The sequence below is a fragment of the Dendrobates tinctorius genome, unplaced genomic scaffold, assembly GCF_039654945.1.
Source record: "Dendrobates tinctorius isolate UK_male_01 unplaced genomic scaffold, ASM3965494v1 ptg000013l, whole genome shotgun sequence".
Classification (NCBI taxonomy): domain Eukaryota; kingdom Metazoa; phylum Chordata; class Amphibia; order Anura; family Dendrobatidae; genus Dendrobates; species Dendrobates tinctorius.
In genome coordinates, this window is record NW_027361681.1 from 3,745,442 (window position 1) to 3,772,113 (window position 26,672).

General features: G+C 47.7%; 2 protein-coding genes across 4 annotated transcripts in view; one reads left to right on the forward strand and one right to left on the reverse strand.

Annotated features, from left to right (window-relative positions):
* On the reverse strand, positions 1–26,624 carry PRPF4 (pre-mRNA splicing tri-snRNP complex factor PRPF4). Of its 2 annotated transcripts, none has more exons than XM_073558287.1 (14): positions 26,393–26,624; positions 24,197–24,361; positions 23,134–23,320; positions 22,850–22,937; positions 15,323–15,402; positions 14,914–15,007; positions 13,214–13,308; positions 12,584–12,642; positions 11,603–11,726; positions 1,908–1,997; positions 1,714–1,836; positions 1,318–1,425; positions 981–1,099; positions 1–353 (listed from the first exon to the last, which is right to left on the reverse strand). In XM_073558287.1, exons 1-14 carry the CDS (start codon positions 26,607–26,609, stop codon positions 160–162), a joined length of 1,743 nt encoding a protein of 580 aa, XP_073414388.1. In that variant the 5' UTR covers positions 26,610–26,624; the 3' UTR covers positions 1–159. The 2 variants fall into 2 exon arrangements, with proteins under 2 accessions (XP_073414388.1, XP_073414387.1); XM_073558286.1 differs by having other exon boundaries at positions 24,197–24,364.
* CDC26 (cell division cycle 26) overlaps positions 26,404–26,672 on the forward strand; it is an 11,470-nt gene continuing 11,201 nt past the window's right edge. The window contains exon 1 of one of the 2 annotated variants that reach the window (XM_073558307.1): positions 26,404–26,533. The gene's annotated coding sequence lies outside the window, so the exon portion shown is untranslated. The other variant, XM_073558308.1, reaches the window with a different exon arrangement.

Sequence of the window (26,672 nt, forward strand, 5' to 3'; positions counted from 1 at the left end):
TATGTAATAAACATTTATTTTAGAAGCATAAAAAATATACACATAAATGTAGACATTTCACTTCCTAAACTGCAACCTGGCTTGTGCTAGTTGCTCCAGAACTACAGTTACTAGCATATCAGAAGCTGGGTTAATGTTCATTGGTTTAAATCTTTTATCTTATTCCACCATCCAAAGCTTAAAAGTTCTGTCGTAGGAGCAGGTGGCTATGAGTTCTCCGTCTGAGGATATGTCCACACCCATCACTTTCCCCTCGTGACCAGCAAGTGTCTTTAGTGGAGACCACAGCGGGTGCGTCCAGACTTTGGCGGTGTTGTCATAAGCGCCGGTCAGCAGGTATTGTCCATTTGTGGCTGTAATAGAAGGGGGTGTTATGTACTTAGAGGAAAAACAGGACATGTTGATTGCTTAGTGTTAGATAATAAATCTGGACAGCTACAGCCACCACTAGAGGGAGCCTGTGCACACATTGGAGTTTACAGGTTGCTCCCACTAGTGGTGGCTGCAATGTCATCCCTTACCTATGGGTCTGTGCAGATAACCCACAAACTTACCCTCTTAAGTAGCATCTATGGGCTAAACATGGCTGAAACTTGAGCCCGGCTTACAGTGTTATGTAGTCTAGTGTCCTCTACAGTAGAGGTGGGTACAGGGTATGTGCCTTATGTGAACCAACACCACATCTTGGCCAGGAATAACTAGTAGATGTTGCAGAACAGGACTCATCAGCTGCACCAATCTGCCCCTATACACATATAGCGTAGAAATGAGCTCACTGATGATTTTCCAATCATGCATTGCTTTGAGGTTAGCAGGGTATGACCCGTGTTGTATTTTTGCAATGCTAAGGGTATGTATGAAAACCTGCAGCATGTATCCTTAAGCACTGCAAACTACGATTCCCACCATGTGCTGTAAGCCTACTGCCACATATCTTCTCTGCTGCAATAAAAAAATCCCCCAAAATCCCATAAACTTACGCTGGAACCGCACAGCGCTGACCAGGTTCTGGTGAGCCGGGATGGTGTAGATGCAGCGCCGCTGCCGGAGGTCCCAAACTTTACAGGTGTTGTCCCCACTGCCGGTAGCAATATGAAACCTGACACAGAAAAGAGCAAAACGTGAAGGGGTACCAATAACCATCTTGTCTGAATTCCTTTAATCCACCATCTGATAATCTGGAACCTCAAGATAAAGCAGAAAGAATCATGTGGTCAATAGCAGCAGCAGATTTCATGTTTTTATACTGCAATGTCCTTCATGCAAGTCTGGATAAAAGGAATTGTCTCGATCCGCTGACAATTCCCATCATCATACCCATTAGGAGAGAAGTTAATGCTGTAGATTTCTTTCAGGTGCCCTTCTAGGAACATAATACAGCGGCCGGTCCGCAGATCCCACACTCGCCCAAAGGCGTCCAGACCTCTGTATTGGGTGAGAAAGGAGAGAAAGAAAAAAAAAAAAAACAAACATGTAAAAGTACAAATAGCAGAACTTCAACAAGTACCCGCATCATCCTCTACACAGGATGGGTTTGCTGGGAGCTGTAGTTTCACAAAGCTGGAGAGCCACAGGTTGCTGACCACAATAAAGCAGCCATGACTGTAAGTAGTTGTCCAGCTGTTGAGAAACTACAACTCCCAGCAGACCCCGTAAACATAAGTAAAGACCCCCACCCTTAACAGCAGCGATAATATTCTCATTGCTCCTTACCCAGTGCCAGCCAGGGAGCCGTCCAGGTGGAAAGAGAGGTCGTACACCCCTTTACTGTGACCCTCCTGATGCAGAATTTCCTCTTGTGCTTCCAAGTCCCACAAGCGCCAGGACTTGTCATAACTAAAGAGATAGCGAAGGGTTAAAGAATAAAATGCCGTCTCCTTATAGAGTTGCACACAAATTGTACATACCATGTGGTGCCCAAAAACCGCCCAGATGGATGCCATGTCACTCGCGCCACCCTCACTGTGTGTCCCTCAATATCTGCAACGGGTTCATCGCTGCAGGAAAAGACAAAATGATCACTGGATCCATTAGAGGAGAGCTGGTATTTCTATAAAAGTCAGTATGTGATTACCAGGGGCCATCATTGATATTGTAAGGGGTATTGCACCTTGCACACCACATACTGCAGTTGGCGCTCTATTTCCCTGCATAAAGATTATAACATTGTAGCTCACCAGTGTCACCACTAGGAGGAGCTTACTGTACTATGGCAATGTATACTCATTATCCAGTGTGCTCCCCCTGGTGGAGCCCCGACAACATCACAAAATAAACTTCCAGAGCAGGTTGTCGGAGCAGTTTAGCGTTCAAGTCTGCAGATCCAAACTAATCATAGAACGGATCTACTTAGCTATAGGGTCACCCCCAGAGTCGGTGTGTGCGCGCGATTCCCACATCTCTTTGGGGGATATGAGAGATGGGGGCTCACACGACTGCAGAGTCCGCAGGTAGAGTGTGATATGTATTCCCCGCAGGGATCATTCACCACGACGACGGCTCCCGTCTCCAGAAACGGCATTAATTACCTCTTCAGAGACTGAAGTAGTATGACTTAATGACGAAGAGCAAGATAAATACTCATCATGCAGCTAATCACCGAGTAATGAGAGCAGGGGCCACCAGCCATATTACATAGGCCGCGCTCGCTGCTCTTCAGGAAGAAGACAAACTAAAGCCGCTTATTAAAAGGTTCCTGCTCCATTATCAGATCAGCTGCTCCTAAAAGCTGCTCAACAATATAAGCCCCCCATTATTGAGTTCATAGCTCCAGGGAGAAGCCAGGTGTGCTCCACAAGACCAAGGGGCTCAGGAAGCTAACCCTTCTATGTCCTGAGGGGCCCCTGCAATCTGCATATTGGGACAGAGAGGAAAATATTGTCTAGGGAGTAAGGCCTCTTTCACACTTCAGTTTTTTGCATCAGTTATAATCCGCCAAAAAGGCGGACAAGCGGATCCGTTCTCAACTGATGTGAACGGATGGCACAGGATCCGTTTTCAGACGGATCCTGAAAATGAAGAAATTTAAAGGAATCGCGAGAGAGAGAGAGAGAGAGAGAGAGAGAGAGACCCAGAAAGAAATTCGGGTTAAATCAGTGTTTGCAGGATCCGCCAGAGAAAAAAACGTTACAAGCTCCGTTTTGAAATTTTTGATGATGGCGACGGACAGCAACTTTTGGCGGATCCTCACAAAAAACGGATGCAACGGACAGTAATCCGTCACAATCCGCCATTAATGCAAGTCAATGGGAAAAAAACGGATCCTCAAAAAAATTTTGAGGATCAGTTTTTTTTCAAAACCTGGCGGATTGTGACTGATTGTAAAAAACGGAAGTGTGAAAGAGGCCTTAACTGTGCAAGGAATGTATAACACACTGATAAAGGGGTCACAGGAGGCCCAGAGTGACAGCACGTTGCCCCTGCAGTCCCATAGAAGAGCCTGCAGAATATGGTTTACAGGAGACACATGGGGATAGGGGAGAAGAAACTGCACTATAGGGGCCACTGGAGAAAAGCCTGCTCTTTAGTGGGCACAAGGACAGTGCAGGAATAGAGCCTGCCCTATAGTGAGGAGGTACACAAGGACAGTGTAGAGGAAAAGATTCTGCTTCATAAGGTCTACAGGAAACGCATGGTGAGAAGTGAGAAAAGCCTGCTCCATAGGGAGCACAAAGACAGTGCACAAAAACAAAAAAATAGGACCCGCAAACCTCAAGTATTAATCTACAGGTGCAAGAAAACACTAAGTGGCCAATATACAGACACATACATACACGATACGTCAGCACAAAGCAACTGAATACAAAAACTCCAATATTGCAGAAAAACATTAAAAACGTAAAGTTACTTAGCAGTTTTTGATCAAAGAATGCAAAAGCCATCCAACCACGTCAAGGTGACCTTTTCATATTGACAGTCTCTAAACACTAAATATCTTGCCTTTCTAGGAGCCAAAATAGCCTCATGTGAACGAGGTGTGAAAAGGAAACCAGGCATACAGTAGCTCTCAATTGAAACCTTATTTGAGGAAGATAGGTGGACATGGGTGCTGAACCCTGGAGGGGGCCACCACCCAACCCCCCAATATGTACTATACATAAAAGATAAATAGGACCTTTAATACCTTTGGTATTAAATTAATGCACAGGTGCACAAAGACGCTATGTGGCCACATCACTACCATACACACGATATGTCAGCACACTGCGACTAATGAATGAGGCTGTTTTGGAGTTCATGTATTAAAGTGCACTTGTTTTGGCCACTATAAGATGTGGCTGCTGCCTTTCAGGGCTTATCTACAGGATTCTATAATGCTGTATATAAGCCCCCAGTCCGACCTGCAAGATAAGAAAAATAAGTTTTGCTATACTCACCTGGGGGAGGGGGTCCGGGTCCGGCGCCTGCCATCTTGCGATGCCGCCCTGCTGCTTGCTTCCTCGCTCCTGGCATCGCACGTCTGCGCAGGCGTACTTCTCTGCCCTGTTGAGGGCAGAGCAAAGTTCTGCAGTGCGCAGGGCCTCTGACCTTTGCTGGCACCTGCAGTACTTTGTTCTGCCCTCAACAGGGCAGAGAAGTACACCTGCGCAGGAGCGTAATGCTGGGAGCGAGGAAGCAAGCAAGAGGGTGGCATCGCAAGAAGATGGGAGGAGCCAGACCCGGACCTGCGACACCAATCGGGCCGGACCGCCAAAAGCCGGGTGAGTATAATAAACCTTATTTTTCTTCTCTTTCAGTTCAGAACGGAGGCTGGTTACAGGTTCCCTTTAATTAGTCACAGTGTTCTAATGCTTCATGTATGTATATGGTAGTGTATTGGCGACATAACATATTTGTGCACCTGTACATTAATTTAATACCCAAGGTACGCAGGCCCTATTTTTTTCTTTTTTGTGTAGTACATATTGGGGGGCCGGCCACATAAGTCACAAGGTTGATACAGAAGAACCTTGTCTGGAAAATATGCGAGAAGTGTGCAGAAAAATAGTACATGAATAGGCATCTGTGCACATCAAGTCCTTTTGTTAGGTTTTCAGAGCAGAAACTTAGACGAAAAAGAGGGATTTTGGGTTCTTACCGTAAAATCTCTTTCTTGGAGCTTTCATTGGGGGACACAGATTACCATGTGTGTATGCTGCGGCTGCTAGGAGGCTGACACTATGCAAAAACAAGAAAATTAGCTCCTCCCTGGCAGTATACACCCACCGACAGGCACCAAGTACCTCAGTTGGTGAGAAAGCAGTAGGAGAAGCAACCAAAAAACTCTTCAACATATGTACCAACCAAACAGGGGACTCAAAGAGCCAACACGGTCCAACTTAAACAGGGAGGGTGCGTTGTCCCCCAATGAAGGCTCCAAGAAAGATTTTATGGAAAGAACCCAAAATCCCTCTTTCTTTATCGCTTCATTGGGGGACACAGATTACCATGGGACGTTCCAAAGCAGTCCCGAGGGTGGGAAAAGCAATAAAGGAACGAAAGGAGGAAGAGCTCAGGTTGGTCGATGTGCTACCGCCGCCTGCAGAACCTTACTACCAAAAACTGCATCAGACGAGGCCTGGGTATGAACCCTGTGGAACCTCGCGAAGGTGTGCAAAGACGACCGGGTTGCGGCTCTACAAAGTTGTAATGCCGAAGCCTGGTGACGCACAGCCCAAGGAGCCCCTACAGCCCGGGAGGAGTGCGCTCTCACTCCCAGAGGGGGCCGTTTTTCCAGAATGGTAGAACGAATCCAGCGAGCGATTGTGGATTTTGATGCCGGAAGCCCTTTCCGGCAACCTTCAGAGATGACAAGCAGGGAATCGGATTGGCGAAACGAAGCGGTCCTGGCAAGGTAGACCCGCAATGCTCTCACTACATCCAGTTTGTGGAGCGACTTTTCCAGAGGGCGAGCAGGCGCAGCACAAAACGAGGGAAGAACGATATCCTCGCTAATGTGGAACGGGGATACCACTTTTGGAAGGAAGGAATTGGCCTGAGAACGACCTTATCCTGGTGGAGGATTACGTACGTGGAACGACAGGATAAAGCCGCCAGTTCAGAAACCCTCCTGATGGATGTAATGGCGATTAGAAAAGCCATCTTCCATGAAAGAAGGGACAGAGGAATGTCCTAGATAGGTTCGAACAGGGCCTTTTAGAGAGCGCCAAGAACCAGATTGAGATCCCACGGATCTATCGGAGAATGATGAGAAGGAGCCACATGAACGACTCCTGAGAAAAGGTCTTCACCTGCGGTAAGGAGGCCAGATCCTTCTGGAAGAGAATCGCCAGAGCAGATACCTGGCCTTTGAGGGTACCGAGGGACAGGCCCGCATCCAAACCAGACTGGAGAAAACCAAGTATGGATGGAATGGAGAATGATAATGGAAAGACATCGTTATCGTCGCACCATTGGAAAAAAGCCTTCCAGTACCTATGGTAAATGCGGGAGGAGGCTGGTTTCCTAGCTCCAATCATGGTTTGAATGACCCTGCTGGAAAAACCTGATTCTCTCAGAATCGCGGCCTCAACGGCCATGCCGTTAAACTCAGAGGCTGAGAATTCTGGTGGTAAAGGGGGCCTTGAGAGAGAAGATCTGGACGCCTCCAGGGGACGTCCGCGAGCATATTCACCAACTCCGCATACCAAGATGGTCTTGGCCAGTCTGGAGCCACCAGGATTACTGGGATGCCTTCTGACTATCTTCTTGACTACCCTTGGGATCAGGGCAAGGGGAGGAAACAGTTAAGGCAGTCGGAACTGGGACCACGGAAACACCAGGGCGTCGCAACCGACGGCTAGAGGATCCCTTGACCTGGCTACGAAGAGAGGAACTTTGTTGTTCATCCGAGATGCCATGAGGTCGACGTCCGGGATGCCCCAACGCTGGCATATCTGATTGAAGACCGAGGGGTGAAGGGACCATTCGCCTGACACTAGACCCTGGCGACTTAGGAAGTCGGCTGCCCAAATCTCCACCCCTGGAATGTGAACGGCGGAGATCGCCGGAACGTGACGCTCTGCCCAACACAGTATCTTTGCCACTTCTGACATTACCTGCTTGCTGTGAGTACCGCCCTGGTGGTTAATGTATGCCACGGCCGTGGCGTTGTCTGATTGACTGCGGACTGGTTTGCCTACGAGGAGAGGCTGCCAACGGAGGAGAGCAAGAAAAATTGCTCTGATTTCCAGAAGGTTGATGGGAAGAAGAGTCTCCTGGGTGTTCCAGCGCCCTTGGGCCGTTTTCCACTGGAAAACCGCCCCCCATCCTAGGAGACTGGCATCGGTGGTGATGACTTGCCACTGAGGCGGAAGAAAGGACCTTCCCTGGAGAACTGACGCCGCAAATGTCCACCAAGTCAGCAATTGCCTTACTCTGAGCAGAAGGAGAATGGGAAGGTCCAGAGAAAGTGAGGTCTTGTCCCAGACTGAAAGGATGAACTGCTGGAGAGGGCGAGTATGAAATTGTGCGAAAGGCACTGCTTCCATGGAAGCTATCATCTTTCCCGGGACCCTCATGCAGGACCGAAGGGGAATGGGCTCTGAGCGTTTTATGGATCGGATTCCCTTGCAAAGAGCCGAAAATTTGTCCTTCGGAAGAAACACCCGGGCTCGATTCGTGTCGAATTCCATGCCCAGAAACGTCAGACGCTGAGCAGGGTGCAGGATGGACTTCTCTTTGTTGACTATCCATCCGAGGCGGCCGAAAGTATTCAGGCTTATCTGAAGACAGTCTTGGCGGGACGAGCCCTTGATCAAGAGGTCGTCCAGATAAGGGATGATGAGAATCCCCCTGGAGCGAAGAATAGCCATGACTGTAGCCATCACCTTCGTAAATACCCGGGAAGCGGAAGCTAGGCCGAAGGGGAGGGCCGTGAACTGATAGTGGTTCACCTGAATCGCAAAGCGGCGATATCTCTGATGTTGCAAACACACAGGAATGTGAAGATATGCATCCTGTATGTCCACAGAACAGAGAAACTCCCCGGGTTCCATTGAGGCCATCACCGAGCGCAGGGACTCCATCTTGAAGTGGAGGATCCTTACGTGGCGGTTGAGCAACTTGAGGTCCAAGATTGGACGAAGGGAGCCTTTTTTGGGAACTACGAAAAGATTCAAGTAGAACCCTGAAAACCGTTCGTTTGAAGGAACGGGGACGATAACTCCGGCGGAAAGAAGGGAGGAAACGGCTTGAAAAAACCCTGGAATTTGGGACTGCTGTCTTGGTGATCGCGACAGGAAGAAGCGCCTGTTTGGGGGGGAGGGGGGGAATTTGATATGTATCCGGACATGATTTCCCTGACCCAAGCGTCGTCAACAACAGACAGCCATGCGTCCATGAAAGAGGAAAGTATGCCTCCCGCCCTGGAAGAATTTCCAGGTGGGGGTGACCCGTCACTTTGAGGAAAATCTACCGGAACGGGAGCCTGAGGACCTGGAGGGTTGGCATCTCGATCTCCAGCGAGGAGCGTGTGTATAAGATGGTTTTCTGCGATCTCTGGAGACAGATAGCCGGTCCTGCTGGGATGATCCTTCTGCTGAAGGGAAGGGACGAAAGGACCTAAACGGCCGCGGAGCCTTTCTGTTGAAAAAAAGTCTAGGCCGAGACTGGGGAAGAGAGGTACTTTTGCCACCTGTGGCATCAGAGATTATTCTGATCCAGCTTGGCGACAGAGTCTAGAGCCGTGAAATGCCAGGTTAGTGAGCGACTTCTTGGAGGTGGTAATCGCACTCCAAGACTTCAACCAAAGAATACAGCGTACAGCTACTATGTTGCTGTTAGCTCTTGCTACACACCTGGCCGCATCTAACGCGGCGGCCAAAAGGTATTTACCCGCATGATTAATTTGGTCTGCCAGATCTGCCAACTCGTCCTGAGGGGCAGACGACAGAATGCCCCTGTGAAGAATTTTTGCCCAAGCTGAAATGACTTTTGCCACCCAGGCAGAAGCAAAAATAGGGCAGAAAGAGGCGCCGGATGCTTCAAGGAATAGACGAGAAACTGGTGGGTCCACTTCGGGAGCTTTCGTCCATTTTGTAAGAAGGTCCGCATCGAATGGATACAGGACGTCTAAGTACCTGCGGCCTGAGAAGCGCTTGTCAGGGGGCTCCCAGTGTTTGGATAAAGTGGTCGCGAACTCTTTGTGGTTAGGAAAGGTTCGGGAGGAAGGTTTCGCTCTTTTAAAGGGGACGGAGCCGTCCTGAAGAGGAGCTTTATCTGCCTTTATTTCGAGCGTTTTGAAAATGGCCGATATGAGACTATCGACCATGTCCTGAGTCTTGGACATGTTATCTACGTCTGAGTCAGATCCCGATTGAGAGACATTGTCTGACCTAAGGTCGTTTTCTGATGAGGGAGACGAGGAAAGCAGCCTGGCTGGAGCGGACGGACCTTGTGAGCTGGAAGACGAGCTAGAGATAACGCGCTTCCTAGCAATCCTACCCGGCCTGTCCCTGTGGAGGATGCGGTCAGGTGCAGACGACTCACCGTGAGAGGCGGTCGGAGCACAGGTGGCTGAAGATAGTTGCGGAAGTCGTTCCAAGACCTGGACCAGGGACTGAGAGACATTGCAGCAGCCCACTCTGGAGGAGGGGGGTTGCGCTCATCCCGGAACTCGGGGTGCTCCGGTGGGGCAGACATCGCGGAAGGACTGCAGGATGGGCAGAAGGGAGACAACTGACCTGACGCCCACTTCTTTTTGCAGCGCGCGCAGGCGTAGTGGGTAGCGGTGGGTCTAGGGTAAGGCGCCCCTGCAGGGTTGGACATATGCAAGGACTGCAGAATTACTGCGGCCAGTATCTGAATAGGCAGTACTGCTGCGGGAGCTAAAATTAGGGGCTCAGAAAAAAGAGAGCCTACCGTCACCAGCACCGTTATCTGATGTGCAGCAGAACAGCAGAAGTGTCCCCCAAGCTGAGATCCCTGGCGTGTCTCACACGAGGAATCAGAGAGGCGCAGGACCTTAGAGATGGGCGGCAGCGCTGCGCGATTGGCTGTGACCTGCGGGTGGGGGGTCATAAGGAGAGAGAGGATCCGTGAACAGAGCCCAATCCTGTGACGGGCTGAGGAATGGCGCCAACAAAGCGCGCGCTCTGCAGCGGGCGCGCACCGGAGCAGAACAGAAAGTGAAAGTAAAATCAGCACCGCGCCTGTTTCTGCCCCCGGAGCCCTGATCCTGGCGCGATGAGCCCGTAATGCCGCGGTGGATGAGGGAGGTAAGGGAGAGAGGCCCCGCTGCCTGCTGCTTCAGGGAAGGGCACCCGGTGTGGGAGCTGAAAGGCGCGCGGCTGCAGAGAGGCGCGCGGCTGCAGAGAGGCGCGCGGCTGCAGAGAGGCGCGCGGCTGCAGAGAGGCGCGCGGCTGCAGAGAGGCGCGCGGCTGCAGAGAGTGGGTGGGAAATTCAAAGGAGACTCTGCTACCAGGCTGTAAGGAGCGTGCATGGGACTGATCGTAGCCCTTTAGGCTGCTTACCTGACGTCCACATGCTTCCTGAAGAGGATGACCGCAGGGGCCCGCAATGAGGGGGTGCTGCTGGGAATGAATGTCCTCTGCCCCGCACTCTCTCTGAATAGTGCAGAAGACGGCGCCAAACCTTTCTGCCTGCAAGGGATAGTCACCGCCGGTGACTGCCGTCTTCCTCTCAGCCCTGTCCCGGGAGAGGGGTGAGGAGGGGAATTGGCTAGGACCCGCCACCTGAAGTCAGCCCGTAGCACCCGAGGGTGACAGGGAAAGGGTCCTGCCTGCGGTCCTGAGAGTTTCGATGTGGGTAACACCACATTGCTCGCTCAGCCGCATGATATGGGAAAGCAGGGTGAACATTTACCCCGTTTCCCGGTGTAGAATCTGGAAAATAAAATGGGAAAAGATTTATATACACACACAAAACCTAAAAGAAAATTGGTTAGATGCGGAAGCACAAACTGAGGTACTTGGTGCCTGTCGTTGGGTGTATACTGCCGAGGAGGAGCTAATTTTCTTGTTTTTGCATAGTGTCAGCCTCCTAGCAGCATACACCCATGGTAATCTGTGTCCCCCAATGAAGCGATAAAGAAAGGTTTTTTTTTCTTTTTTTTTTCTTCTTTTTTTAGAAAGATTTGTAGAGATTCTGCTTCAAAACTTCAGCGGATTCCAGCACAGCTACATGGCTTTATGTCCGGCACAGCTGCACAACAGGAGGCAGATCTTTGGGGCTGCATTTTGGTGAAATCATGTTAGTGCCTTGGAAAACAAATGATAGTAAATAATTCCCAGAGGCAGGAGCTATGCCCAAGGCAGATTACAGCACTAACGTGAGCCCCTGGGGAGACCCTCACTCACAACACAATAGTGATGAGCAGGACAGAAGTGAAGAAAACATGCAGGAAAAACATGGGAACGCGTGGATACGGGATGGGGTTCTGGAGGGTTTTCTGGATGCACAATGAATGATCTGAAATCTCAGCCAGTTTTGCACCAGGAATATTTTATTGCTCTCCTCCTGCTCGTTAATAAACCATGAAGATTCTACTATGAGAGGAGATTCCTGTAAGATGCAGCAAATCCCGTACTTGCTGACCCCCACAACAGGCGGTAATCCCAGAGTCTCCCAAGCTGCAGGCCATGTGGACAGGCTGGTTTCTCACCTTTCCAGGTTCCACAGTTTGACAGAACCGTCCGCAGCGCAGGATGCCAGATTCACATCCTTCTCATCCAGTGACAGCGTGGACTTAGGGTGAAACACAATGGCGCCTACATTTGTGTTGTGTCCTGGAGGAAGAAAAAAAAAAAAAAAAAAAAAACCATTGTATTAACCCAACCATTGTCTCCTTAACCCATTCACAACCTTTTGACATACAAAAAAAAAAAAAAAACCAAAAAAAAAAACCAGACAATACACAATTGGTATTGCTGCATTTGTAAAAATCTGATCAAAATATAAAATAAGTTAAACCAAATCACTAAACAGGTAAACAGTGAAAAAAAAAAAAAAGTCTTTTTGGCCACTTTGCAATAAAAGAGGACCAAAACAATGTATGTGCCTCAAAATAGTATCCAAAGAAACGGCAGCTCAAGATGCAAAAAAATAGCCCCTCAAACGGTAAAATATCACAAGTGTTAAGGGTCCCGGAGAGTGGCGACTCAAGCAAAATTTAACACATTTCCAAAACTATACATGTTTGGTATCTGTGTAATCCTACTGACCTGGAGAATCTGATTGCCGGGTCAGTTTTACCTTATAGCGACCATGGTAAATAAAACCACCAAAAAACAAATGAGAAATTGCACTTTTTTTTCCAATTTCAAAGCGCTTGGGAATTTTTTCCTGCTTTCTTGTGCATCACATGTTAAAATGAATGTTGTCATTTAAAAGTACAACTTGTCAGGCAAAAAACAAGACCTCATACGGTTATGTGGATGGAAAAATGAAAAAGCTATGACTCTTAGAAAAAGAAGGAAAAAAACAAAACAAAGGAGAATCACCTGGCTGTGAAGGGGTTACTGTCCAGTAACACCAGGATCTGTAACCCTTTGGAAAACTACACCTCCCATCATGGTGCAGCTGGAGATCCCTACTTATTCCCACACAATTATCGGCTCCGCTCACTTTTGCCCTCTCTAGTTACCTCTTAAGGTCTGTACAGGTTGACAATCTGGAATTGACCAAAGCTTGCACAGTCCGCTCCTGGGAAGAAAAACCTACAATCACCAAAGTAAGCAGCGATAAGCACAATGGGGGGGGGGGTCATCCCATAGAATTGGACTTAAAGGGGTTGTCCAGAATGATAAACACACTGCTGTTTTCTTTTAAAGACAGCGCCACCCCTGACTATGGGTTGTATATGTTTCTGCAGCTCAGCTCTATTTATTTTAATGGGGCAGATTCACAGTACCAGACAACACATGGACAGAGGGTGACGCCGTTCTGAAATAAAATACGGTAGCCATGTTAACACCCTTTTGAAGGGGGATTTTAGTCTAAAGAAATCATCTCCTTCACAAGGGTCCTGGGCAATTGTCCAGTTACTCCTTCAATGTCGGTCCTGATGGGAGAACAGAGGACTTAAGCACGCTTTCCTGGGATCGGTAAGAAGGACCCACGCTTGATATCTTTATCAGTGCAGGATATAAACTATGGATCCCAGGGGTGAAGCGTAAACCATGGCAGGTTATAGCAACCATTGTGCAGTAGGGTCAGACCTTGTTGTCTTACGGATGAGCCAAACCCACATGTCTGCGACCGATAAGTCACTTACCAGCACGCCGTTGCCAAAAGTTTTGAGTTCGGACTAAAGTGACAGAAGGACAGAGGGCGATCGTCTCCAATCTGACTGCAGAAATTGTTCAAGGACTGTGGAACAAGAAAGGACAGCGATGGTCACAGTTTCAAGGTCTCTGCTTTCAGAAGCTGAATTCGCACCCAGACCCTGTCTGATGGAGCGTTTGGCACAATGGATCCGCATAGGTATTAACCCCTTCACACCAGTTTGTTTTCACCTTCCTGACCAGGCCAATTTTTACAATTCTGACCAGTGTCACTTTAGGAGGTTGTAGCTCTGGAACTCTTCAATGGTTCCCACTGATTCTGAGAACGTTTTTTGTAACATATTGTACTTCATGTTAGTGGTAACATTTGTTTGATATGATTTGCGTTTATGTAAAAAAAAATTGGAAATTTGGCAATTTTCAAACTTTTTATTCCTATTGCCCTTAAATCCTATCACACAAAATAGTTAAATATCATTTCTCAAATGTCTATATCACCACAAGTTTTGAAACTTTTTTGTTAGGAAGTTACAAGGGCTAATAGTTGACCAGCAATTTTTATTTTTTCCGTCAAAATTTCCAAAACTTTTTTTTTTTTTTTGGTTTTGCTAGGGACCACATCACATTTGAGGTCACTTTGAGGGGTCTATATGACAGTTTATACCCAAAAGTGACACCATTCTAAAAACTGCACCCCTCACAGTGCTCAAAAATCACATTCAAGAAGTTTATTAACCCTTCAGGTGCTATATAGGAATTAATGGAATGTGGAAAGAAAAAAAACATTTTACTTTTTGTCACAAATTTTAAAATGTACACAATTTTTGTATTTTATTTTCGCAAAGGTAAAAGGAAAAAAATGGATCACAAAATTAGTTGTGCAATTTTTCCTGAGCATGCCGATATCCCATATGTGGGGGAAAGCACTGGGTGCACGGCAGGGTTTGAAAGGAAAGGAGCGCAATTTGACTTTTTGAATGTAAAGTTTTTTGGAATAATTAGCAGACGCCATGTTGCGTTTGGAGAGCCCGAAGTTCCTAAACAGTGGAAACCCCCCCACAAGTGACCCTATTTTTGAAATATGCCCCCTAATGGAACTTATCTAGATGTGTGGTGAGCACCTTGAACCCCCAAGGGAGCTTCATACAAGTTTATAACATATAGCCATTACAAAAAGAAAAAGTCCTACAAAAATGTTCTTTTCGCCCTGTTCACAAGGGTAACAGGAGAAAATAGAACCCAAAATATGTTGTACAATTTCTCCCGAGTACACAGATATGTGAGGATAAACTACTGTCACGGCGGCGCTGATCGGAGGGCAGTGAGGCCTTTTAGCAGCATTTAGGGGGCTAAACTGCCAGGAACGGTGTGGGTACCACTCGGACCGTGGGTGTCAGCATCAGCTGATGCCTGGCAGCGATGTCGTGGGCGATCACAATGACCTATATATACTGCATTGGTTGGGGACCATGATATAAATATACTGCAAATGTCTTGAAGGGATTAAACACATTTCAATCAAGACTGATAACACTCACAGTGATACATTGTAACAAACCTTCAGAAGTGGGTTAGTTCAGGAAAGATTACCAGCCTCTGATTATACACCGAAGTGCTTTCATTAACTGACAGAGATTTTGGAAAGGAAGCATTAATAAATTGCAGTCTCTTTTCCCTCCATTCTACTCACGCGCAGGGATTTATGCAGGTCTTGTTTCTGGGATGTCCTGGTGGATTCTGGGATGACTCTGTATTCCCGGGCATTTTCCAATCGAAGCATCGCCCTGTACAAGATGGGCATACGGGGGGGGGACGGGGGGGGGACAGTCATTTATATAGTAGATCTTACCGGTAAATACAGAGGGGAGGGGGGGACGATAACCAATCATGTGGCTATGTTCAGTCTCCAAACTCTGATCTGATTGGATGGGAACATTGTCCAACATGATTTATAGGAACACACCAAGCAAAACAGAGAGGGGGAGCACGACACAGACAGAAAGACCAGCAGGTATAGCACTCGATGTCCCGCTCGAGCCCCCTCAGGCCGTGCCCGCTTCACCAGGACCCTACAGGGTGACAAAAGCTACACAACGTACCGAGGTAAGGAGTATCGTGCAATCCACAGTCGAGCGATCTTCAGCGTGTTCGGCCCCTCGTGATACCAAGTGTGCTGGTACTGAAGATAAAAACAATCCACTATAAGTGGGATCCAGTGTAATATAACCACTGTGCAATGCAGCTTCATGCAGTCTAATGCTTCATCATTTTATGCTGAAAAGCAAGTTCCTAATAAATCTTGTGTTACCTGCACTGATGCATTGCAGCAAACGATCAGAACAAGAGAAAGTAGTGCTGCTGATGTTCATAGCTCAGAAATAAATATGTGAACTGATATAGAGCAGGAAAGCCATCAGCTGGGAGTTTTCACTATTAATTTACAACAAGCGGTGATCTTGAAATGGTACAGAAAGTTTATAAGTAACTCGTTGTACAATGACTGAATGGAAATGCAAGGAATTATACAATTTTCCCCTGCCCACATATTGCTGAGTTTACAGTTATTTTTCAGAGCTGCACTCACTATACTGATAGTGCAGTCAATGTGTACACACTGTCACGGGTTTACCGCAACAGAGAAGCCAGGAGACCACAGTGTCTGATTTCTCCATACTCCTGCACTGATTAGAAGTACTTCATCATATTGAACAGTGCAGGATTAATCTACTCATTTGAGAGAGCCTGGAGATTTCCTGCTTTGATGATCTCAGCTGTTCAGTGTTGGCCACTCCCCTATGCTATACATACTTGCCTTTAGAAATCAGGGATTGTCAGAGTTAGTTTCATACTGCCTTGTTCTGAAGTTAGAGGTGTTGGTTGTTTGGGAAAGCATTGGGAGTCTTGTTCAGAAGACTTACTTTGTGATTTGTCTGTGTGAATATCCTCATCCTCTCCTATTTTTTTTTTTTTTTGGTTTATCCTCGTTCTCTCATATTTGGTTTTCATTCATTTACTTCCCGATGTTCAACTCTGTTATCTGAGTGCATATCTGTATGATTGGTATTTTCATTTATCCCTGTATGTCCTCCCTTGTTAGTCTGGTTTGTGTATTCTTATACATCATTACTCCCCACCTCCCTGGGCTGATTTAGGAGCTCAGCAAGGCATGTAGCCCTGGCGTCTTCACAATCAGAAGTAATGGGATGTCCTGCAACAGTGCCATGACATTAACTCTGGCCAAACAATTTTTTTTTATCCATCACAGATACTATTACTGCTCTTGTAGGGCAACTGCAGCAACTCAGCCTGAAGGTGGCAGACCTACGCACTGTTTCTATTTTAGCATCCAAACATCTGGTTTTAGGGACTGCAACTCCCAGGCAGCCCCAGATGTAGCTCAAGATCGTTTTGCTCAACAGGTTCTCTGGGAGGCAACACAAGTTTGTTGTTTGCAGGAGTCATGTGTGCTATATTTTAAATTACATCCTCACTCCTCAGGAGAAGCAATGGGTGGGGATCGCAATTTCTCTCCTTCAGGCTGACTCCCAAGTTTGAGCATTTTCTCTCCGTGCAAACCCAGTCTCTTTGGACGGTTGAGGAATTTTTTTTTCATGTGCTGGTTCATATATATCGCGACTCCCTGGCCAAGTCTATTCTATGTCAGCTTCGGCAGGGAGACCAGCCGGTGGACAAGTATTGCTCCGAGTTCCGGGGGTGGTCCACCAAATACTAGGTGGAACGACCCTGTGCTCTGTAGCCAGTTCTGACAAGGGCTATCAGTAAGGGTTAAGGATGCCTTTGCTCTGCATGAGACTCGGGTTTCCCTTGAGGCGGCCATGTCTATGGCAATCCGTGTGGACCACAGTGTTCGCCAGAGACATAAAGAGACACTCCAATTTTCGGGAAAGTCGGTGTCAAGGGAAACTAGGTCTGAGTCAACTGAGGAACCCATGCAGTTGGGTGAGGCAGCACATTCTGTTGGTCCAACTGTAGTTTGGTGTAAAGGGGCGAGTGTTTCTTTGTGGGTGCTTGTCCTCCCTTAACCCACCATAAACAGCTGCCGGAAAACGAAAAAGCCCGTTTGAGGGGAGGTTGGCAACCCGGGTGTACATATTTCCTCTGTGGGTAGGTCACAATTTTATTTTACTTTTTATTAGCGTAGATCCATCTGGGCAAACAAAAGTGGTCATTTCAGCCTCTCTGGCCATTGTGGTGGGGTTTAATTTGATCGTTAGGTTCATCCAGGTCCTCAAACCATATACACTGTCCAGACCTATACCCATAAACACCATCAACTCTGCACCCTTGAGACAGTCGTATTTTACTCAAGCCATCCAAGGGTTACATCTATATGTAGGGGCCATGCACTAAGAAAGTATTAACTGTTATGTGTTAGAGCGTCGGCCTTCTCCTGTGGTTCTTGGGCTTAGCTAACTCTGCACCACCCTGTGGTAGATTGTCAGATTCAGGAGTTCTTAAAGTGGAGTGAGTATTGTCAAGGACACTGCTTGGGCACCTGGCTAGCCAGGGTGAGTACCCAATCTCTGCCTGAATACCTGTCTGACTTTGGGGATGTTTTCAGAACAGGGGTGTCAAGAACTCCCCTCCTCATCGTTCTTATACGATTGCGCCATTAATTTTATACCTGGGGCCAAGCTGCCAAAGAGCAGACTATATAATATCTCTGTTCCAGAGAGACCATCGCTGAAAGTCTGGCAAAGGGCCATATCAAACAGTCTTCATCTCCCATTACTGCGGGGTTTTGCTTTGTAAAGAAGAAAGATTATAGGTATGGGATCCATATCCTCACACCCCGGAAAACTTTAACCAGATTGTAGGAGCAAAATGGCTTTCTATACTGAATATCAGGGGGGCGTATAATCTCATTTGTATTAAAAAAGGGGAATGAGTGGAAGACAGCCTTCAATGCACCTGAGGGACACTATGAGAACCTTGTGATTCTATTTGGGTTGACAAAAGCTCCCGCCGTCTTTCAGCACTTTGTAAATGACATCTAGTCACCTGGTAGGTAGATTTGTGGTAATCTATCTTGATGACATATTAATTTATTCACCTGACCTCAAGTCACATCAGGTACATGTCAGGCAGGTTTTACAGATACTTGGAGACAAATTATTTGTGAAACCAGAGAAGTGCATGTTCTCGGTTCAGGAGATCCTTTTTCTAAGTTATTACTTATTGTTCACTGATTTTTGCATGGATCTGGCAAAAGTCCAGGTGGTACTGGGATTATAATCGTCCTGAGGACTTTACAAAAGTTGTTTGGTTTCGCCAACTACTACCGAGAGTACATCAAAAACTTTTCAGTAGTGGCCAAACCTTTGACGGATAGAGATCAGGAAAGGAATGGATTTTTCCAAGTGATCCAGTCAGGCCAGCGAGGCACTTAATATCTTGAAAAGATGTTTTGCATCTGTACAGATTCTTATACAGCCGGACGACACTCAGCCATTTTTTGTAGAAGTTGATGCGTCTGAAGTGGGGGTTGTATTGTTGCATGGTGCATCTCCTGGTAAATGGTGTCTGTGTGCATATTTTTCTAAGAAATGGTCTTCCACTGAGAAAAACTATGACTTTGCTAATAGGGAACTATTGGCAATGAAGTTGGCTTTTGAAGAGTGTCGTTATTTTCTCGAAGAAGCAGTTCATCTGGTCAAGGTAATAACTGATCATAAAGATCTTTTATATCTTGAATCTTCCAAGTGTCTGACACCTAGACAGGCAAGATGGACACTGTTCTTCACCAGATTCAACTTTTTTGTCACATATAGGCCGGCGGGGTATAAAAACCATTAAGGCAGATGCCTTATCTCGTTTTCCTGGGGGTGGAGATAATTGTGAACCAGTTCCTATACTACAGAAAGGGGTGGTTAGTGCTGCTTTAAGTTCTGACCTTCAGAAAGAGGTTGCTGAGGCTCAGGGTGACACCCATACTACCTGTTCGTTAGGTAAACTGTTTGTTCCTGTAAATCTCCGTCTTAAGTTTTGAGCGAACATCATGATTTGGTCTTGGCCGGACAACCTGGTAATAAAGTCACTACAGATCTCCTTACCCAGCATTTTTGGTAGTTTGGGGTACATCAGGATGTCCGGGAGTATGTGCACATTCTAAAACCTCTCATACTCATCCATCAGGGTCTCTCCACCCATTGGTGATTCACAGTCTACCTTGGACTCATTTATCGGTAGATTTCATCACAGATCTACCAATATCTTCAGGTAACACTGTACTTTTGGTGGTAATGGACAGATTCAGCAAGATGTCTCATTTCATTCTGCTACCAGCTTTACCCAATGCCAAGACGTTGGGGCAAATTATCAGCAAATTGTGACATTACATGGGATTCCTACAGCGGGGGGTGCAATTTATTCCCAAATTTTGGAGGGCATTTTGCACTCATTTGGGGATCCATCTGTCGTTTTCTTCAGCCTTAAATCCACAGTCTAATGGGCAAACAACTTGTAAACCAAAAATTTGAAACTTATCTTAGGATCTTTGTGTCTAAGAATCAGGAAAAATGGGTTACTTACATACATCTAGCTGAATTTGCTGTAAATAATAGTTGTCATGAGTCTACTGGTAAGTCCCCATTTTTCGGGGCATATGGGTTTCATCTTCAGTTCATCTCATTTAATAGAAATCGTCCTGCTGGATTACCTGAAGAGGAACAGTTTTCATCATCAATTATGTCTGTGTGGCATGGAGTTATTGATAACTTTAAGAGGATGGGGTCCAAAGAGAGTGGCTGATCGGAGATGTTTGGTTGGTCTGGACCTGTGTGATGGTGATTTAGTGCAGTTGTCCTCGAGGAACATTAAAAGTTGAAGGTTCCTTTTTAGAAACTGGGTCCCAGGGTCATCGGTCACTAAAAGATTGTGACTGTCAATCCCGCCTTACTTTGCCACCCACTTTTAGGATTCATAATGTGTTTCACCAGTCTCTGCTCCAAAAAATATGTTGTGTCCTCTGAACCATCATCATCACCACCTCCATCTCCAATCAGTCTTGATGTGAATTTGAAATTTGAGATTGCTAAGATCATTGATTCTTGCTTGGTTCCTCGGTCTCTTCAGTATCTGGTACACTGGAAGGGATACAGTCCTGAAAAAGAGGACATGGGTAACAGAATTTTATGTTCATGTGATCAGGTTGATCTGGTCTTTTCACGCGGAACACCATGATGGACCTCAGGGGCGAGTCTCTTAGAAGGGGGGTACTGTCATGGGTTTACCATGACAAAGAGGAGCCAGAAGACCGCAGCGTCTGATTTCTCCTATTCCTGCACTGGTTAGGAGCACTTCATCATCATATTAAACAGAGCAGTTTTCTGCTAGCGGTACAGGGATTAATCTGTTCAGTTGAAGCTCCTGGTACTGTCTCAGCTGTTCAGTGTTGGCCACTCCACTATATATTCGCGCCTCTGGCAATCAGGGATTGCCAGTGTTAGTTTCGTACTGCATGGTTCTGGAGATTGAATGTGCTGGTTGTTTGAGGAAGCATTGGGAGAGCTGTTCAGAAGACTTTTGCTTGGTGATTTGTCTGTGTGCATATCCTCATCTTCTCCTATTTGGTTTTTCCTTCCTTTACGTCCCAGTGTTCCACTCTGTTTGTGAGTGCATATTTATATGATTGGTAATTTCATTTACCCCTGTACATCTTCCCTTGTTACACAAAGAAAAAACACAGTATGACAAACGTGCAAAACTACTCTGTGGTAAAAAAATATAACAGTAGACAGCAAGTGCTAGTAAAAAATGGTAACAAAAACAGGGTATTTAGTTGATACGTTTTTTGCAAGAAATGTATACTAAGCCACTCCACCAACGTCACGGTATACCCATCTCGTAGCAATCCTATCTAATGTATTTAAAACCTGATCATGTGAACAGTACCTATATGAGCAGGATTCAGAAAGGCGCTTCTTATGTGGGCACGCTGTGTAAGACGGCTCTTTATGTGCGTGTCACACAAGAGGGGGGGGGTAAATACATTAGATAGGACTGCTCCGAGATGGGTATACCGTGACGTTGGTGGAGTGACTTATGTTTTTTGCAAAAAATGTATGCTATCAACTAAATACCCTGTTTTTGTTGTTTTTTACGAGCACTTGCTGTCTACTGTTATATTTTTTACAACAGTATTTTTGCACGTTTGTCATACTGTGTTTTTTCGTGTTTCAGTCTTTGGGTGGTGTGAACACTGTCCAACCGATCTATTCATTTTTGTGCGCGTCACATGTGTTTTTAATCTATTAGTTCTTTGCTCATGCAAGTTTTGGGAGTTTCCCTCCCCTCTCGTGTGACACGCACATAAAGAGCCGTCTTACACAGCGTGCCCACATCAAAAAGCGCCTTTCTGAATCCTACTCATATAGGTACTGTTCACATGATCAGGTATTAAATACATTAGATAGGACTGCTCCGAGATGGGTATACCGTGACATTGGTTGAGTGGCTTAGTATACATTTTTGCAAAAAACGTATCAACTAAATACCCTGCTTTTCTTATCATGTTTTACTAGCACTTGCTGTTATATTTTTTACAACAGAGTATTTTTGCACGTTTGTCATATTGGGTTTTTGCTTTGTGTTTCAGTCTTTGGGTGGTGTGAACACTGTCCAACCGACCTGTTCATTTTTGTGCGTGTCACATGTTTTTAATCTTCCCTTGTTAGTCTGGTTTGTGTGTTCTTACACACTACAACTCCCCTCTTCCCTGGGTTTGGAGGAGGGGGACAGATATAGGGCCGATTCAGGAGGTTAGCAAGGCACGTGGCCATGGTATCTTCACTATCTGAAGTAATCTTGAGAGCAGAGAGGGCGCCCCTAGCTCTGGGATATCCTGCAACAGTGCCGTGACACACACATTACATTAATGATCCTGTATTGATTCAGAGTTATACTCCATATCTGTAATCACTATTCTGGTGGAGACTGTGTACATACATTACATTACTTATCCTGTACAGATCCTGAGTTACATCTGGTATCATACTCCAGTGCTGCACTCACTATTCTGCTAGTACAGACACTGTGTACATACATTACTGATCCTGAGTTACACCCTGTATTATACTCCAGAGCTGCACTCACTATTCTGCTGGTGCAGTCACTGTGTACATACATTACTGATCCTGAGTTACATCCTGTATTATACCCCAGAGCTGCACTCACTATTCTGCTGGTGCAGTCACTGTGTACATACATTACATTACTGATCCTGAGTTACACCCTGTATTATACTCCAGTGCTGCACTCACTATTCTGCTAATATAGAGTCACTGTGTACATACATTACTTATCCTGTACTAATCCTCAGTTACACCGTCCAATATTCTGCTGGTTGTTATATGAAGCTGTTAGCAAGCTTGATAACAAACCATACTTTTGTACCCAACCTGGGGCCTCTAATGCAGGGAGATATTTTTCTCTACATCAGATAACTAGACAAAGCCAACAAATAAAATCAGCAATGCAGACGCTGAACAAGCATGGAGTTCTCAGAGGGATTTCAGCTCTGGAACTCAGAAATGTGAAGACAGCTCTGCAGTGTAATACAAAATTAAAAGACACTATACAATGGCCAGTATGGACCTCCATCATACCTCTTCCCTTGAGGCTTTGGATTTCTCATCTTCTTTCTTGTTTTTTTTCAAGGCATCTGTGCCGACAACAGAGAGAACATTTCGCAACCTGCAAAGCAGAATGATTATTATTTGACATCAATCACTGTGCGATGGAAAGGTCCAGAAACCTGACAGAAGTGGTTCAGAAAAGTAGATTTCTGCCTTCAGCCATTGAATTGGAAGATTCATTGTTCAGCAGACACGATGACAGTATTCTGCGCAAGTAGGATATCAGAAAGGCTTTACTGCACAAATTATCTCACCTTTCTCTCCGCTCCGCCGGCCCCTCTCCAAACAGAGTGATAGGCTCCCCGAGGGCCCTCAGACAGGCCTTCACCTCAGAGTCATCGGTGGACACATTGATCTGTCGCGCTCGCTTCCTACGCTCGAACTCAGCGAGTACCTCTGCCTGTCTCTCGCTGATGTGCTCTTCAAGGTCAAATGACTCCCCTAAGGTAGAAGTGGAATTAGAGGACAATATGGCAAAAGTTTAGCAACTTTCTATTATGCTTTCCATTTCCTTTTCAGATCAAATTCAACATCACTGCTTGTGGGCAGTGAATAATGATACCCCTATTTACAGTGACTAATGATACCCCTATTTATATCCAGAAGCTGATCACTTGTCCTGTTATCACCGCTGAAAGTTGGTCACAATTGCATGCAGTCTACGTCCTTCCAAGCTTAAAGGGTTGTCTCCATAAGAATAACTTGATTTTTCTTCTCCTCTGGAAAGGAGATAACATGATTGCAGGGGTCCAACTGTGGAATACCCAGCGATCCCGAGGGGCTCTGCAGCACTGCCCCGAATAGAGCAGAGATACACATGCTCGACGTCTACTCCATTCATTACTTATGGGACTGCTGGAAAAAACTGAACGCACTTCCATAAACAATAAATGGAATGCACATCTCAACTCTACTCTCAGGTTTCCAGAGCTCCGATCTCAGGGTCCCATTGTTCAGACCCCCAGTGATCAAATGATCCGCCCTCCTATATATTACTTTCTGCGAATAACCCTTTAACAGCAGCAACGCACATGCTGATGATTTGTTACAATGTATCAATGCAGATAAAATGCATCGGGTGAAGTCAGATGATTGTCAAGACTGATTGTCAATTGCAGGAAACCCTCAGCTTGTAAGCAGTGCTAAGTCTGTGCCGATTTTAACCCTCTGGATGTTAACAGGAATGATTTCATTCACTGAATGCAAGCAAAGATCTTGAAAGTGCGAACACAAAGTACATTTGAAAGTTAAACAAGTTTTCACAATAAATCCTGGAGGACGGTCAGCAAAGTATCGGTAAGACAAGGTCTCAGTCACCTCCTCCGATATTGATGTTCCCGGACTCTATGCCAGCCTTCACCGCGGCTTTCCCCAGAGACGTCTCCCCCTTGGAGATTCGCTCCTTTTCTTTATCTGCCAAACTGCCGTAGAAAATACGAGACTTCTTCACCACCGGGGCCCCCTCATCGTCCGACATGTCTGCTGCTGTGGAAGAGGAAAAACACAGTAATAGATGAGGGTTATTACATTGGGGGTTCCGTCAGCGCCCGCTTTAAGGTCAGGGGTCTCCGGCAGCTATCAGGTCAGTGGGCCTCCGGCTGGCGGCAGCTATCAGTTCAGGGGGCCGACGGCCGCTATCAGGTCAGGGGGCCGACGGCAGCTATCAGGTCAGGGGGCCGACGGCAGCTATCAGGTCAGGGGGCCGACGGCAGCTATCAGGTCAGGGGGCCGACGGCAGCTATCAGGTCAGGGGGCCGACGGCAGCTATCAGGTCAGGGGGCCGACGGCAGCTATCAGGTCAGGGGGCCGACGGCAGCTATCAGGTCAGGGGGCCGACGGCAGCTATCAGGTCAGGGGGCCGACGGCAGCTATCAGGTCAGGGGGCCGACGGCAGCTATCAGGTCAGGGGGCCGACGGCCGCTATCAGGTCAGGGGGCCGACGGCCGCTATCAGGTCAGGGGGCCGACGGCCGCTATCAGGTCAGGGGGCCGACGGCAGCTATCAGGTCAGGGGGCCGACGGCAGCTATCAGGTCAGGGGGCCGACGGCAGCTATCAGGTCAGGGGGCCGACGGCAGCTATCAGGTCAGGGGGCCGACGGCCGCTATCAGGTCAGGGGGCCGACGGCCGCTATCAGGTCAGGGGGCCGACGGCCGCTATCAGGTCAGGGCCGGGCCGACGGCAGCTATAAGGTCAGGGGGCCGACGGCAGCTATAAGGTCAGGGGGCCGACGGCAGCTATAAGGTCAGGGGGCCGACGGCAGCTATAAGGTCAGGGGGCCTCTGGCTCGCGGCAGCTATAAGGTTAGGGGGCCTCTGGCTCGCGGCAGCTATAAGGTTAGGGGGCCTCTGGCTCGCGGCAGCTATAAGGTCAGGGGGCCTCTGGCTCGCGGCAGCTATAAGGTCAGGGGGCCTCTGGCTCGCGGCAGCTATAAAGTTAGGGGGCCTCTGGCTCGCGGCAGCTATAAGGTCAGGGGGCCTCTGGCTCGCGGCAGCTATAAGGTCAGGGGGCCTCTGGCTCGCGGCAGCTATAAGGTCAGGGGGCCTCTGGCTCGCGGCAGCTATAAGGTCAGGGGGCCTCTGGCTCGCGGCAGCTATAAGGTCAGGGGGCCTCTGGCTCGCGGCAGCTATAAGGTCAGGGGGCCTCTGGCTCGCGGCAACTATAAGGTTAGGGGGCCTCTGGCTCGCGGCAGCTATAAGGTCAGGGGGCCTCTGGCCGGGGGCAGCTATAAGGTCAGGGGCCTCTGGCTCACGGCAGCTATAAGGTTAGGGGGCCTCTGGCTCGCTGCAGCTATAAGGTCAGGTGGCCTCTGGCTGGCGGCAGCTATAAAGTTAGGGGGCCTCTGGCTGGCGGCAGCTATAAGGTTAGGGGGCCTCTGGCCGGGGGCAGCTATAAGGTCAGGGGCCTCTGGCTCACAGCAGCTATAAGGTTAGGGGGGCTCTGGCTCGCTGCAGCTATAAGGTCAGGGGGCCTCTGGCTGGCGGCAGCTATAAGGTTAGGGGGCCTCTGGCTGGCGGCAGCTATAAGGTCAGGGGGCCTCCGGCGGGGGGCAGCTATAAGGTTAGGGGGCCTCTGGCTCGCGGCAGCTATAAGGTCAGGGGGCCTCTGGCTGGCGGCAGCTATAAGGTTAGGGGGCCTCTGGCTGGCGGCAGCTATAAGGTCAGGGGGCCTCCGGCGGGGGGCAGCTATAAGGTTAGGGGGCCTCTGGCTCGCGGCAGCTATAAGGTCAGGGGGCCTCTGGCTGGCGGCAGCTATAAGGTCAGGGGGCCTCCGGCGGGGGGCAGCTATAAGGTCAGGGGACCTCCGGCGGGGGGCAGCTATAAGGTTAGGAAGCCAGTATTTCTGTCATCCCTATGGTTGATGTCGTCAGTAACAATGAGGCAGTTTTTCCTGTCAGGAGTCTCGGTTTCATCTGGGGCAGGTAGAGCCGGCACTGAGGGGCTCAGTCATCACCGGCTGCTGATCCCCAGGACTGAACATGACGCCTGTGTGGGGAAATTAATAACAATAATTACCGGAGAGATAACGCCAATCATCCGCTCTCCGCCTCCAACAGCAGCCACACGCTATAGCAACTGTTTCCGGGTCATCAGAGGGGGAAATGACGGTAACCGGAAGTGAGAAGAGATGGCGGAAGTAGCTGTGGAGCCAGTCAGGTGAGGAGGAGACCGAGGAGGGTGATGTGTTCTGGGCAAAGCGCACAAGACAGTACAGCTGAGATACATCCACCATAACTGTATCTAATAGCAAGGCTCAAGGGGTAAACTTAGTTATATATTACATAAGTATAGGAGC